Source organism: Scyliorhinus torazame, chromosome 14 (genome assembly GCF_047496885.1).
Source record: "Scyliorhinus torazame isolate Kashiwa2021f chromosome 14, sScyTor2.1, whole genome shotgun sequence".
NCBI classification, from domain to species: Eukaryota; Metazoa; Chordata; class Chondrichthyes; order Carcharhiniformes; family Scyliorhinidae; genus Scyliorhinus; species Scyliorhinus torazame.
The window spans coordinates 64,883,721-64,898,688 of record NC_092720.1 but is presented as its reverse complement, the minus strand read 5'-3'; the positions used below and the strand labels follow the sequence as shown (position 1 = coordinate 64,898,688).

At 44.8% G+C, this 14,968-nt stretch overlaps 1 protein-coding gene across 1 annotated transcript in view; it reads right to left on the bottom strand.

The window, feature by feature from the left end:
• Positions 1-14,968, bottom strand: part of LOC140389788 (probable cation-transporting ATPase 13A4) — a 220,058-nt gene that overhangs the window by 62,543 nt on the left and 142,547 nt on the right. Inside the window, exons 22-23 of the mRNA XM_072474309.1 lie at positions 8,744-8,786; positions 3,403-3,512 (exon numbers count right to left, since the gene is read on the bottom strand). Of these exons, the coding sequence (XP_072330410.1) occupies positions 3,403-3,512; positions 8,744-8,786 (153 nt within the window). The remainder of the gene's footprint in view (positions 1-3,402; positions 3,513-8,743; positions 8,787-14,968) is intronic.

The window sequence follows — 14,968 nt, the reverse complement described above, 5'->3', positions numbered from 1 at the left end:
ACTGGAGGAATTACAATGAAGGGAGGATAAATGCTGTCAACCTGAGAGAGGACAGAAAGGTTGTGCTACTGACCTCTCACCCCAGAGCAGTGCCATGTAATCCTAGTAATTTGCTGGAGGACAGATTGCTGGACTGCTGTGACACCCTGCAAGCCCCTTTGCACAAGAACTGTCATCCAAAGACTTAATTTTTTTTTCAAGATTTCCAATAAAGGGGAAATTTAGAGTGGCCAATCTACCTACCCTGCAATCTTTGAGTTATGGGGGTGAGGCCCACTCAGACATGCGGAGAATGTGCAAACTTCACACGGACAGTGACTCGGGGCCGGGATCGGACGCAGGTCCTTGGCCTCATGAAGCAACAGTGTTAACCAATGCACCGCCATGCAGCCCTTCCAGAGCTTAATAACACCATATTGTGTGACTTCAGTCTGAACTTCTGCTGAAGCACCCGGACGTCGTATAACTGATGTTTGTTTTGCAATGGCGGTTGCAACAATGGCCATCAGATGTTGCATCATGGTTGGGTCCATAAGTGTGCAAATAGCATATAACTTGCATGCTGGGAAGGTTGGACTTCAAACCCAGCACTGAGCTTTGCAGAAGCTTGGTGCTGAACTCTTTCGGGCTCTTTGAAGTTGGCTGCAAACATTTTGGAAGGTTTCCTAATGTATCAAGCCTTGAACTGTGCTGGTCCACCTGCATTCTTATGTTGAAGACATTCATCTGGGTCTCTAAAGGGTAAATGGTGTCCACTTTGCCCTTTGGTGGGTGAGCTTGCACTTGTGCTAACCTTGTTCACTGTCCTGTCAGTAGCAGATTTGTGCTAGTGTCTCATCATGTACTAATCCTGCCACTAAACTATCCCCTAAGATACGTGCAAAATCATAATATGAGCTGGTGTCTGTAAGTGTGAAATCAAATTACTGTAATTTGTCCTCATTATATTTCTCTAGCTGGTGCTTTTTCAATGAATGACCAAGTCATGTTGCTTCCATTCGTGTGTTGCTTTGTGATTCAAGAGAGAAAAAGAGAGAGAGAGAGAGAAAGAGGAAGGTGTGTGGCTATTGTATAATCTGTTTGGGTGATGTATTTGTTTTTCATATTTGAATAGCTGACAGTGTGTGCAAGTTGTAAGATGCAGGTATAAGTCTTGTGGCAGTGCTAAGTCTGTGAGGATATGGTGAAGCATATGAAGGTTTGGTATGAGTCCTGTTTGAGATTGTTGGTAGATCAATTTCTGGGGTATGGCCAGTTCAGTGTCTAACGCTCGGTGCAGTTGGCATGATATAGCATTTGAAGGTGCACCTTGACCACACACGAGGCCATTATGAACTTCAAATGTTAATACGTTCTTACCTGATGCACCAGGGTGTTTGGCTGCTTGCATTGCCTTTTGACCATTTGTGTGGCCGGCCCTGTGTGTGTCTCTGGAGTATTGTTCCTACTTTCCAAACAAGACATATGCTTCTCGCATGACTGGCCAATAGCTGATCCAGTTACAATGCACCTGTCCTTTAAGAGATGCAAGCTATCTCAAAACCATGCTTTAATATTACAATTTTGGGCCCCTGCTGATGTGTGCAGTCAATGAACAGCAGAATCACGTAATAGAAATCAACAGGACAGCAACAAGTTAGCATTTCAGTCAGCAGTCACAGATTATTCATGCAGCCCATTGTTTATTTTGAGATGCTGTTCAATGATACCCACTGCATGTCTCAGCAAGGATTCTTAATTCTGATTGGTTAAGGAGACAGACCGTTGCTTGCCCTGTTCGCTCTTGGTCGTAGGTCCCTGTAGTTGATGCTCCACTGTCCTGGTTCCAGTTGCACAGTGTGAAACCCGACAGAAAGTTTGTAGGCATACTTATGTGCAATGACTACATCACAATTGTCTGAAAATCGTGGGCAGGATACAGATGCTATTAATTATCTTACCACTTGGAGTCAATAGTTAATGGTGAAAAGGTCATTTGAGGTTAGACAGTAAGTGATAGAAATTGACTATTCTGGTCAGATATAAGAGGTTTAATTGAGAACTCATTAAGAATAATTAACTATAATCATATTAACTATGAGAGTAAGGGAAGCCGAATAGCTGGGAACATTTTGCACGTTGCTTGAGACTTGCTTAAGATTGTAAGAACAGTGACATCAACTAGCTAAAAGGCCCCATTGTTATCCAGTAAAGAACTGGTAGTTCTGTCTCTATAGTAACAGCCAGTCTAGGGCTGATAATTTCTTAGCGAAAACTGTGTTTCTCCAATAATGTCTAGATGCAGGTGTGGATAATTTGGAAAATTGGCAGGCGATGGAATGAGAAATTGGCACCAATATATTTAAATACATATATCGCCTAAAATCGATAGACAGATAGTTTGGACAAATTGAGTGAATTATAAATTAATTAAAGCCAATCAGAGGTGAAAAGAAGGCGAGACCTTAAGGTAATAATCTCCTGAAGAATAATTTACCCGGGATGGAAAAACTAATTCCAGAATCAATCTATCTTTTTCTAAAACCTATTCCCTTGCTGCTTTTGCAAAATCGCTATTGTTCTTTTGTATAAATCACTCAGTCATTTTATACTGTGTATTATGATTTGAAGAATTACCACGATCTGTATTTTAAAACTCAACCACTGTATTCTCGAATGGCAATCAATCTGACTAGCTTGCTAAAGGGCTAGTCGGAACTCTCTGAAGGTTATATTGAAAATAAAGTTACCAGTGGGCACTACAGCTAACAAAATAAAGGTCCAGTGGACTTTGCCAAAAAGCACAGACATGACCTCTGTTATTTGGGAACTGAGAAGGGATAACGGATATCCAGGGTTCCGAATAGACACAGAGATCCGTCAGTAAGGCTACAGAAATCACAAACACAATGCAAACTAGCACAGTTGTGACTTTTTAAAAATCTGTTGCATCTTAAATGTGCCTTGCCCAATGACTGATCCATTTATGAAGACTGAAACGGCACCCACACCCATGCTTCCAGATGTTCCAGATGGGATGATTGCAATCTGAAAGGCAGATAACTCCTCACCATCAAGGTACTACAAATAAAGCATGCTTCTGATTTATGCAGTATTTCAAGAGACTTAATGGAAAGAAGCAGAAAGGCTAGTTCCAAAACCTACAAAGTTATATAATTCACAATTCTGTACCATTCTATTAATTTTTGATTAGTCAAGATAATTGATCGAAATCTTGGTCAATGTTCATTCTTTGTGATGTCCTGTCACTTATATTGTCACCCGTATAAATTAATTTCTGTGGTGTTGTTACACGATGAACTGGATTCTTAAATGCTTATTCTGCCCTGTGATTTTTAAGAGGAATCGCATAATAAGATAATTATGAATTCTTACAATTTGAATAGATATTAATGGACTTACTTGATAAGATGCGGAACACAGTCAATATTAGGAATTTTTGAGGTAAATGGTGAAGCTACAGAGGCCTCTTGTTCAGACAGCGAGATCCCTGCATGAGCAGTCTTTAAAGCCTAGAAATAAAAATATTTCAACTCTTGGAAATCTGCAACTCTTTACGTTTTCAACCCTACCCAGATTATTCTTGTAGGAATTTTGCTTTTTAAGCTGGAGTTGTGATTTCATTGAGATCATCTTTGCAGTGAACTGCAAATATAATGCTGAGAAATTGAACTTGTGATCAAAACGGGCAGCAAGGCAGCAAAGAAATTGCTTTGAGTGCCGATCCCAGCCAACCTGAAGCCTGATGAAAATACAGCCTCATTTGAATTAAGCAAATGAGTTTCAGAATGGAAATAAGGTGGCAAGTGCACATCACCAGTCGGGGCTTCCCGAATACCAGCCAGCTCTGTGAGCTGAGACAACTGTAGGTAGGCCCTTGAAGGTTAGGGGAAATAAGAGCCTTGAGATCATGACCTCAAATTTGTGATCCTGGACTGGATTCTTTGGTCTCCCAGCCACATATTTCTCGGAGGCGCGCCGTTCGCTGGCAGCGGGATTCTCTGTTCCCAGCCTGTCAATGGGATTTCCCAAATAACCACCCCCCATGCCGCTGGGAAACCCACGGGTGGGGGTGCGTTATAACGGAAACAAAGAATTTCGACGGCAGAGAATTACGGCCCCTAACTCTCATTTTTTACCAATAAAACAGGCAAAATGACATTAAATTTCTCATCCAAACCACTTGGTAAAATCACTTCTCAATTTTCCTCAATGTTCTTCGCTGTAAACGTCTAAGTAGAAAATCATATGAATAGACAATTAGCACAACAATTGCCGAACGAGGTTAATTGATGGCAAATCTGGCAATAGCCATCATGATGAGGGCTCACCAGTGGTAGTTATAGTAACCAATGGGACTGGGCAAAGTTGACATGGATTTATGGAAGGAAAATCATGCTTGACAAACTTACTGGTGTTTTTTGAGGATGTAACTGAAGAACCAATGGATGTGGTATATTTAGATTTTCAGAAAGCTTTTGATAAATTCCCACGTAAGAAGTTAATGTGCAAAATTAAAGCACATGAGATTGTGGATAATGTATTGGATTGAGAATTGGTTAGCAGATAGGAAATAAATGTGTACTTTTCTGAATGACAGACGGTGACTAGTGGGGTTCCACAGGGATCGGTGCTTAGTCCCTATTTACATGAACCATCAATAATTTGGTTGGGGAACCAAATGTAATATTTCCAAGTTTGCTGATGACACAAAACTTGGTGGAAATGTAAGTGGTGAGGAGGATGTTAAGAGGCTTCAAGGTGAGTGAGTGGCAAATACATCGCAGGTACAGTATAATGTGGATAAATCTGAAGTTATCCACTTAGGACAGAGAAACAGAATGGCAGAGTATTATTTAAATGGTGGCAGATTTGGAAATGTTGATGTACAAAGGGACCTGGCTGTCCTTGTATGCCAGTCACTTAAAGCAAGCATGCAGGGGCAGCAAGCAATTAGGAAGGCGAATAGTATGCTGTCCTTCATGGCAAAAGGACTGGAGTACCAAAGCAAGGATGTCTTACTGCAGCTGTACAGGACCTTTGTGAGACCACACCTGGAGTAATATTTAAAAAAAATCATGATACAATATGCCTTTACTTCCCACTTAGCTTAACAATTACACAACAGGTTTTAGGATTGAAATGAAAATAGCTTATTGTCACAAGTAAGCTTCAAATGAAGTTACTGTGAAAAACCCCTATTTGCCACATTCCGGCACCTGTTCGGGGAGGCTGGTACGGGAATCGAACCCGTGCTGCTGGCCTTGTTCTCCTTTACAAGCCAGCTGTTTAGCCCACTGTGCTAAACCAGCTTAACACAAATTACAAAGTACGTGGGTGGCACAGTAGCGAGCACAGTTGCTTCACAGCGCCAGGGACCCGGGTTCGATTCCCGGCTTGGGTCACTGTCTGTGCGGAGTCTGCACATTCTCCTTCTGTCTGCGTGGGTTTCCTCCAGGTGCTCCAGTTTCATCCCACAAGACCCGAAAGATGTGTTTGTTCGGTGAATTGGACATTCTGAATTCTCCCTCTGTGTACCCGAACAAGCACCGGAGTGTGGCGGCTAGGGGACTTTCACAGTAACTTCATTGCCTAATTGCATCTATTGCAGAGTATAAGCCTACTTGTGACACTAATAAAGATTATAAGATGACTGTGTGCAGTTTTGGTCTCCTTATAATAATATTTATTAGTGTCACAAGTCCTGAAATGCTAAAAGTCACACTTCAAATGCTTAAACTATAACTAGGAGACTCAAGCAAAACTCCATACTCAATTAGCTACCGGGATAAATGTTCTGGTTCTGCTCACATCAGGAACCGCTGCGGTTGGATCAGACAATTTGACGGACTATTGAAAGGCCTGTTGACTTCGGCAGGAATTTCCGGTCTTGAGAGAGGAGGAACCAGAAAATCCAACCAACAGACTCTACCACAGAGAAACTGCTGCTGCTCCGGGGTACTTTTATCCCGCTCTTGGATGACAAAATGCGAAGAACGTAATGGACACACACCTCTTTTCCCCATGTGATGAGATATGAAAAGCACAGGCATCTTAAAATCACTGTCGATTGGACTTTTAATGGCCTTAATTGGTCCTTTAATTGTTGACAGGCCCATATCCGATTCATGCCCACTGATCTTAAAATCGGCCACATGATGACGTTGGGAAATGCTCCCGACGTCACCTCGCGAAATTTTGCGCACTTCCACGTTGGGCTCATGCCCGGCCCAGACATGTAAAATTCTGGCCCCTGATTTTCAGTCAATAATGGTCTAGTGATGGCTATCTGTCTCATTTTCCCTTGTTTGCTAATACAAATCACTCGTCTTCATTCTTGAAAGACCTTGGACATTTTGAAAAGGACCGTGAGATGGATAAAGGAATGACCTTGAACCCATGGATTAGCAAGGCGTATAATTGGTAAAAGAGTTTCATTGGTTAAAAGCAAAACTACAAAGGAGAGAAAACTCATGTGTATCCAAAACATTCAAAGTGAAATTACAGGTGGAAAAATATGGCATCAATAGCCATCTGAGAAACACCAACCAAGCAAAGGCCTCTGAGTAATAAAGTTTTCAGCTTGGTCAAAGTCAGGGATCTAATTTACTGTTGAAGTTGCAGTGAGAGAGAGAAAATATTACGGACTAACTGAGGCTTTGTTATTTGCCTCAAGGTTGAATCTTGTTCAAAACATGCTTGCTGTTGCAAAATGAGGCAATGGAGTTCACTAAATAATGGCAAATGACCATTGCAGACTTTGTGGTTTCCCTGAAGTTTAGTAAGAAACCATCATTACTATTGTGTTACTAAGGTATCCAGATGGAAAGGTCCCACGTTTCGTTCTCAATTTGGAGTGCTACCATTGGTTTAAACACCTCAAACTACAAAAAGGACATTTACCAAGAATTGCCACTCTTGATTGCCCTTCAGTCACCTTCAAGTACACATGATTTTGAGGCAAAGGTAGGCTCTAGCTTGGTATGATGCCCTCACACTGAAAACACTAAGGTTTACTATCAACTATATGGAAAGGTTGCTGACCTATTGTAATTTGATGCTGCATGATAAACACCTCAGATTGACTGGCTCACACCACTAAAACTTTTCTAAACTAAATGGTAACTAAACTTATGACATTTCTAACTCATTCCATCAAAGCTCTAAACAAATAAAGCAAGGCAGTCAGCGAGGACAGCCTAAGCTGCACACCTACCTATTAACCTGCTCATCTCACAAGCTTCAGATACAGCTCAAGGTCTCACCAGGCAAACCTTAAGAGTATTCAAAAGAGGAACCTCAATTTCTGCGCCTTTTCATTTGATTACTTCTCTGATTCCTTTAAATTCCTCACTCTAGATTGCTATTTTACATCAGTTCTAGTTTTATTTTACTGAAAGGCATTAACAGGGGTTTGAGAGTTGGATTACTATAGCTTCAAAGGGGGGCGGTTTTCCATGCCCTTCCCCCATGTGGCGTGGTTCTTGATGCCGGTAGCCCGCGTTTGGCCAGCGGCAGGATCTTCCGGTCCTGCTGCTTTTAATGGGATTTCCCATTGAATCCACCCCCCACCGGGAAATGCGCGGCAGGGGTTCACCGTTAGTGGGACCTGAAAGATGACACTGGCAAGAGCGGCCGGAAAATCAGCCCCTCAATTAATTTATAGGTCTGGGAGATGGATGATGAAATTAGGGAAAACTAATTGACTAGTCTTTACTTTACAGGTATTAGCTGTGAATAATTTCACTTTCTTACAGATTTTCTTTATCTACACAAAAACTGAGATGTGGGGCAGCACAGTGGCGCAGGAAGTTAGCCCTGCTGCCTCATGGCGGCGAGGTCCCAGGTTCGATCCCATCTCTGGGTCACTGCCCATGTGGAGTTTGCACATTCTCCCCGTGTCTGAGTGCGTTTCGCCCCCACAACCCAAAGATGTGCAGCGTAGGTGGATTGGCCACGCCAAATTGCCCCTTAATTGGAAAAAAATAATTGGGTACGCTAAATTTGTTTTTTAAAAACTGAGATGTGCACTCTAGATAAACGATTAAATTTGACCTAAACAATTCACACTTTGAATGACTTAACTTGAACAAGGTGATTATCCACCATCATACCATCCATATCAGTACAGACCATTTACTGCAAGATTGAAAGACCAAATATTACTCAGGTTTCTTCACTTTATAACTACTAAATCAACAAAAGAAAGTTATTTATTTCCTATAGGTAGAGCATAGTTCATGTTGCACCAATCTTCAAGTTTTGTTTATACTACTAATGCATTTAATTTATTAACCAATGTTTTTTTTATAGTAGAGTACCCAATTCTTTTTTTTTCAATTAAGGGGCAAATTAGCCTGGCCCATTCACCTACCCTGCACATCTTTTTGTGTTGTGGAGGTGAGACCCACGCAGACACGGGGAGAACGTGCAAACTCCTTGCGGACAGAGATCTGGCGCTGGGATCGAACTTGGGTCCTCAGTGCCGTGAAGCAGCAGTGCTAACCACCGTGCCACCCTATAAACCAATTTTAAAGAATAATTACAGTGTACTGGCTCCAGGTTAATGTTGGCATAGCTGCTGTGATATTTTTTCTCACTACTGTCTATCCTTGGTTGTAATGTATCTTTTAAAGATATTTTACAGAGATTCTATTTTATGTGGTCTAAAGCAAAAAAATGATAATCATTTATGAATGGAAGTTAACTTGATTCTGCTGATTAAAGTTCCAACTATACTTACCCCACAGTCATTTGCACCATCTCCACACATTCCCACATAATAACTGGAAAATAAAAAAACAGTCAATTCCAAGAAAGGTCCAATTCCTATCAGAAGAATGGGATTTTCAAGAATGTACTTTAGCTAGATTATTAAACTACATGCAAAGCCTCTTTTGAAATTTTACGTGTGGTTTTTGAAAGCGCTGAAAGTTAATTTATTGCATTGCTTCAGATATTCGATACTAATTATGCTCATAGACCTAAAGATATCACTTCTGCACTGAAATAACATTTAGAACAAATGTTTACTGCAAAAATAACTAGGGGATAATTAAGTACTAATTTACACAACGTTGAGCAGTAAGTGGACACTTTGATACTTCCAGGGGCTATAATGGAGCAAGTATTCTGGACGTATTGAGGAAACAGCTTGATTCTATGAAGCTAAATAGTAGGCTTGTTCTAGATGGATGAGTGAACATGCAATTAATAGTCTTTTGGATCTGAATCTATCTGGTGATATTGATTCTGCAGATATTTTCTCAACCTATGTTTGACAATACAGTTGTAGAGAACAGCAACTCAAAATTATTGCCATAAAAAAATGCAGAAGATTTGCTGAATTGTCATGGGAAACGTATTTGCCTAAGAATTGCCTATGATTGAAAATAAATGATTTTAACTCTGATTTTAGATTTATGAATAGACCTCTGCCAGAGACAGGTAAATACAGCTAATTGATGATAAGGAGAATATAAGGACATTAACAATAATCCATTGTAGACTTCCGGTGGCGGCCATGGAGGGGTAAGTCGCACATTTGATAGCTCCCGCCTGTAACTGACATTTGGACCTTTTCCCCCCGGTTTTTTTCGGATTTTGTGGGATAAAGAAGTGAAGAGTGAGACAGTAAGGAGAAATCCCTCTCCGGTGTATGGAGAATTGGACCAGAAGTGGCTGTGTGAGACGCCAAAGTCCTAGAAGGGAGACGCAAGCAGAGCTGGTAACACGGGACAGCATGGCGGAGGGCAAGGGCCACGGGGAGACGGCACAGTGGTCGACGGAGCAGCTGGTGAAGTTTTTCGAGGATTGCTTCGCCAAGCTGAAGAAGGACACGCTGGACCCGATTAAGGCTTCGATTGATCAAGTGGTTCAGAATCAGGAAACCCACGGGAAAGCGATCCAGGAGGTCAATAAAAGTTGTCTGAGCACGAGGAATATATAACTGTGCTGGAAAGCAAGGTGGAGATGATGAACGACTGCCAGAAAAGAATGCAGGAGAAGCTGGAGGACCTGGGAAATAGGCCCAGGAGGTAGAAGCTCAGAATTGTTGGCCTCCCTGAAGGCAGTGAGGGACCGGATGCGAGGGCCAATGTGACGGACATGTTGGAGAAGTTGATGGGTGCTGGGGCATTCCCTCGGCCCCTGGAATTGGACAGAGCGCACAGAACCCTCGCGAGGAAGGCCAGAGCGAACGAACCGCCGAGGGCCATGGTGGTACGTTTTCACCGTTTTATTGACACGGAACACGTTTTGCGGTGGGCCAAGAACGGACGGAGCAGCAAGTGGGAGAACTGTGAGTTGCGCATTTATCAGGACCTGGGAGTGGATTTGTCCAAGAGGCGCGCTGGGTTCAATCGGGCAAAAACGACCCTCTTTAAGAAGGGGGTGAAGTTTGGGATGCTGTACCCAGCCCGTCTGTGGGTCACACATGAGGAACAGGACTTCTACTTTGAAACGCCAGACGAATTATGGACCTTTATTAAAGAAATTAAGCTGGAGGCGAATTAAAAGACACTTAAGCCTTGGCAGCAATTTGTGGTGCTGGATTGTAAAAATTTAAGTAGCTCTATGTGAAATTATGGGCTGTGTGGATGGTTAAAGGTTGATCTGTCTTGCAGGGACCTTGTTAGAGGGAGGGATGGGCTTTGAATTTAGTTCTGCATTTTGGGTGACTATTTTTCTAAAGTTATTGTTTCTTCACTATTTTTTTCCTGTTGTTTGTTTACTGGGGAATGTGATGCTTTTAAAGTATTTATTCATGTGGGGAGAGAGGAGTGTACAATAGGGAGACAGACTGCTTGGTGGCAGAGGCGGGAGCTATCGAGTCAGCATGGGTCAGCTGACTCTCGGAAGCGCAGTGGGGGTGGACAGGTGTTAAGCTGGAGCTTGACTTGGGGGATTGGGTTTTTAGTGTTGTTGCTAGGGGAGAAGGAGGGGGGGGAGCTGCTTTGTTGACAGGAGAGGAGCTGTTACTAGAGGACAAATGGGAGGTCGGGAATGGCGACTGCCCGAGTGGGGACCCGAGGAAGTGGAGGGCGCGAGCTCGAGGCTGGCCTAAAAAGGGTTGGATTGGATTGGATTTGTTTATTGTCACGTGTACCGAGGTACAGTGAAAAGTATTTTTCTGCAAGCAGCTCAACAGATCATTAAGTACATGAGAAGAAAAGGGAATAAAAGAAAATACATAATAGGGCAACACAACATATACAATGTAACTACATAAGCACTGGCATCGGATGAAGCATACAGGGTGTAGTGTTAATGAGGTCAGTCCATAAGAGGGTCATTTAGGAGTCTGGTGACAGTGGGGAAGAAGCTGTTTTTGAGTCTGTTCGTGCGTGTTCTCAAACTTCTGTATCTCCTGCCTGATGGAAGAAGTTGGAAGAGTGAGTAAGCCAGGTGGGAGGGATCTTTGATTATGCTGCCCGCTTTCCCCAGGCAGCGGGAGGTGTAGATGGAGTCAATGGATGGGAGGCAGGTTCATGTGGTGGACTGGGCGGTGTTCACGACTCTCTGAAGTTTCTTGCGGTCCTGGGCCGAGCAGTTGCCACACCAGGCTGTGATGCAGCCTGATAGGATGCTTTCTATGGTGCATCTGTAAAAGTCGGTAAAGGTTAATGTGGACATGCCAAATTTCCTTAGTTTCCTGAGGAAGTATAGGTGCTGTTGTGCTTTCTTGGTGGTAGTGTCGACGTGGGTGGACCAGGACAGATTTTTGGAGATGTGCACCCCTAGGAAATTGAAACTGCGAACCATCTCCACCTCGGCCCCGTTGATGCTGACAGGGGTGTGTACAGTACTTTGCTTCCTGAAGTCAATTACCAGCTCTTTAGTTTTGCTGGCATTGAGGGAGAGATTGTTATCGCTACACCACTCCACTAGGTTCTCTATCTCCCTCCTGTATTCGGACTCATCGTTATTCGAGATCCGGCCCACTATGGTCGTATCGTCAGCAAACTTGTAGATGGAGTTGGAACCAAGTTTTGCCACGCAGTCGTGTGTACAGGGAGTAGAGTAGGGGTGATGGCTAGTCGGCAGGGGTGGGGTTGGAAGCCCCCCCATCCAGGCTGATCACATGGAACGTGAGAGGATTGAATGGGCCGGTCAAGAGGGCCAAGAGGGCTCTCGTGTTCGCGCATTTGAGGGAACTGAAGGAGGACGTGGCAATGCTACAAGAGACACACCTAAAGTTTACAGACCAGATGAGATTGAGGAAGTGGTGGGTTAGCCAAGTATTCCACTCAGGACTGGACTCAAAGACCAGGGGCGTAGCGATCTTGATCAGCAAACAAGTGGCATTCGAGGCAGGGAGAATCGTGTCAGACAAGGGGGGTAGGTACATAATGGTGAGTGGGAAGCTGGAGGAGGTGCGAGTGGTACTTGTGATCTTACATGCTCCGAATTGGGACGACGTGGAATTCATGAGGCGGGTGTTAGGTAAGATCCCAGACTTAGAGTCACATAATCTGATCATGGGAGGGGACCTCAACACAATCATTGATCCGGAATTAGACCGGTCAAAATCCAGGACAGGGAGGAGGCCGGCTGCGGCAAAGGAATTGAAGGGTTTTATGGAACAGATGGGGGGGGAGTAGACCCATTGAGGTTTGCACGGCCGAGGACAAAGGAGTTTTCCTTTTTTTCACATGTCCACAAGGTATACTCTCGCATCGACTTTTTTGTTCTGAGCAGGGCGCTAATACCGAAGGTGGTGGATACTGAGTACTCGGCAATTGCAGTGTTGGATCATGCCCCGCACTGGGTGGATCTACGGATTAGGGTGGAGAGAGGGCAACGCCCGCTGTGGAGACTGGATGTGGCGTTGCTAGCGGACGAGGCGGTCTGTGGGCGGGTTAACAAGTCCATCCAGAACTACCTGGAAAAAAAAGATACAGGGGAGGTCTCTGCAGCGACGGTCTGGGAAGCTTTAAAGGCAGTAGTCAGAGGGGAATTAATCTTGATACGGGCCCACAGAGAAAAGGTGGAACGGGCTGAGATGGATAAATTAGTGGAGGAGATACTCCAGGTGGACAGGAGATATTCGGAGGCCCCGGACGTGGGGCTACTGAGGGAGCGGCGGAGGTTACAGGTGGAGTTTAGGCTGTTGACCACAGGGAAAGTAGTAGAACAGTTGAGGAAGGCAAGCAGGGCGATCTATGAGTACGGGGAAAAGGCAAGCAGAATGTTGGTGCACCAGCTCAGGAAAAGAGAGGCGGTCAGGGAGATAAGTAAAGTAAAGAGTAGAGACGGCAATACTGTCCTGGACCCAGCGGGGGTGAACGAGGTGTTTAAGGACTTTTATAGTAAATTATATGAGTCGGAACCCCCGGCTGGGGTGGAGGGGATGAGGCAATTTCTAGATCAGTTAAGGTTCCCGCGGGTGGAGGAGGACCTGGTGGAGGGGCTGGGAGCCCAATTGAGATTGAGGAAATAATCAAGGGGCTGGAGGGCATGCAGTCGGGCAAGGCCCCAGGGCCTGACGGCAGCACGGTAGCCTTGTGGATAGCACAATTGCTTCACAGCTCCAGGGTCCCAGGTTCGATTCCGGCTTGGGTCACTGTCTGTGCGGAGTCTGCACATCCTCCCCGTGTGTGTGTGGGTTTCCTCCGGGTGCTCCGGTTTCCTCCCACAGTCCAAAGATGTGCAAGTTAGGTGGATTGGCCATGATAAATTGCCCTTAGTGTCCAAAATTGCCCTTAGTGTTGGGTGGGGTTACTGGGTTATGGGGATAGGGTGGAGGTGTTGACCTTGGGTAGGGTACTCTTTCCAAGAGCCGGTACAGACTCGATGGGCCGAATGGCCTCCTTCTACACTGTAAATTCTATGAAATTCTATGATACCCGGTGGAATTCTATGAGATGTTTTCAGAGATATTGAGCCCACTGCTGGTGAGGACATTTAACAAAGCAAGAGAGAAGGGAGTCCTCCCCTCAAAAATGTCACAGGCCTCGATTTCATTGATCTTGAAACGGGAGAAGGATCCGGAGCAATGCAGGTCATACAGGCCGATTTCTCTTTTTAATGTGGATGCCAAACTGCTGGCTGAGGTAAAGAAGACTGTGTCCCAGGGGTGATAGGGGAAGAGGAGATGGGATTTGTTAAGGGCAGGCAACTTAAGGCCAATGTTTGAAGGCTTCTAAATGTTACTATGATGCCCTCAGAAGGAGAGGAGGCGGAGGTGATGGTAGCGATGGATGCGGAGAAGGCATTTGATCGGGTGGAGTGGAATTACCTGTGGGAGGCGCTGGGCAGGTTTGGGTTTGGTGAGGGCTTTATTGACTGGGTGCCGTTGCTCTATCAGGCACCAGTAGCGAGTGTGCGTACGAACCGGCTGAGGTCGGGGTATTTTGAACTACACCGAGGGACGAGGCAAGGGTGCCCCCTCTCCCCGTTACTGTTTGCTCTGGCCATAGAGCCATTGGCCGTGGTGTTAAGAGCCTCTAGGAACTGGAAAGGGCTGGTTTGGGGGGGGGGGGGGGGGGGGGGGGGGGGAGGTGGAGGAGCACCGGGTCTCGCTCTACACAGATGACCTGCTGTTGTACATTTCAGACCCGAATCTTGGGGGAATTTGGCAATTTTTCAGGGTATAAATTGAACATGGGGAAAAGCGAGATGTTTGCGATCCAGGCAAGAGGGCAGGAGAAGAGACTGGGAGAGCTGCCGCTTAGAATGGTAGGGAAGAGCTTTCGGTATCTGGGAATCCAGGTGGCCCAGAAATGGGAGGTACTGCACAAGTTAAATCTACCCCGGTTGGTAGAACAAATGGAAGGGGACTTTAAGAGATGGGACATGCTCCCGCTATCACTGGCGGGGAGGGTACAGACCATGAAAATGACGGTCCTCCCCAGATTTCTGTTTGTCTTTCAGTGCCTCCCCATCTTCATCCCTTCGGCCTTTTTCAAGCGAGTGAATACGATTATTTTGGGCTTTGTGTGGGCGAGTAAAACCCCGCGAGTGAAGA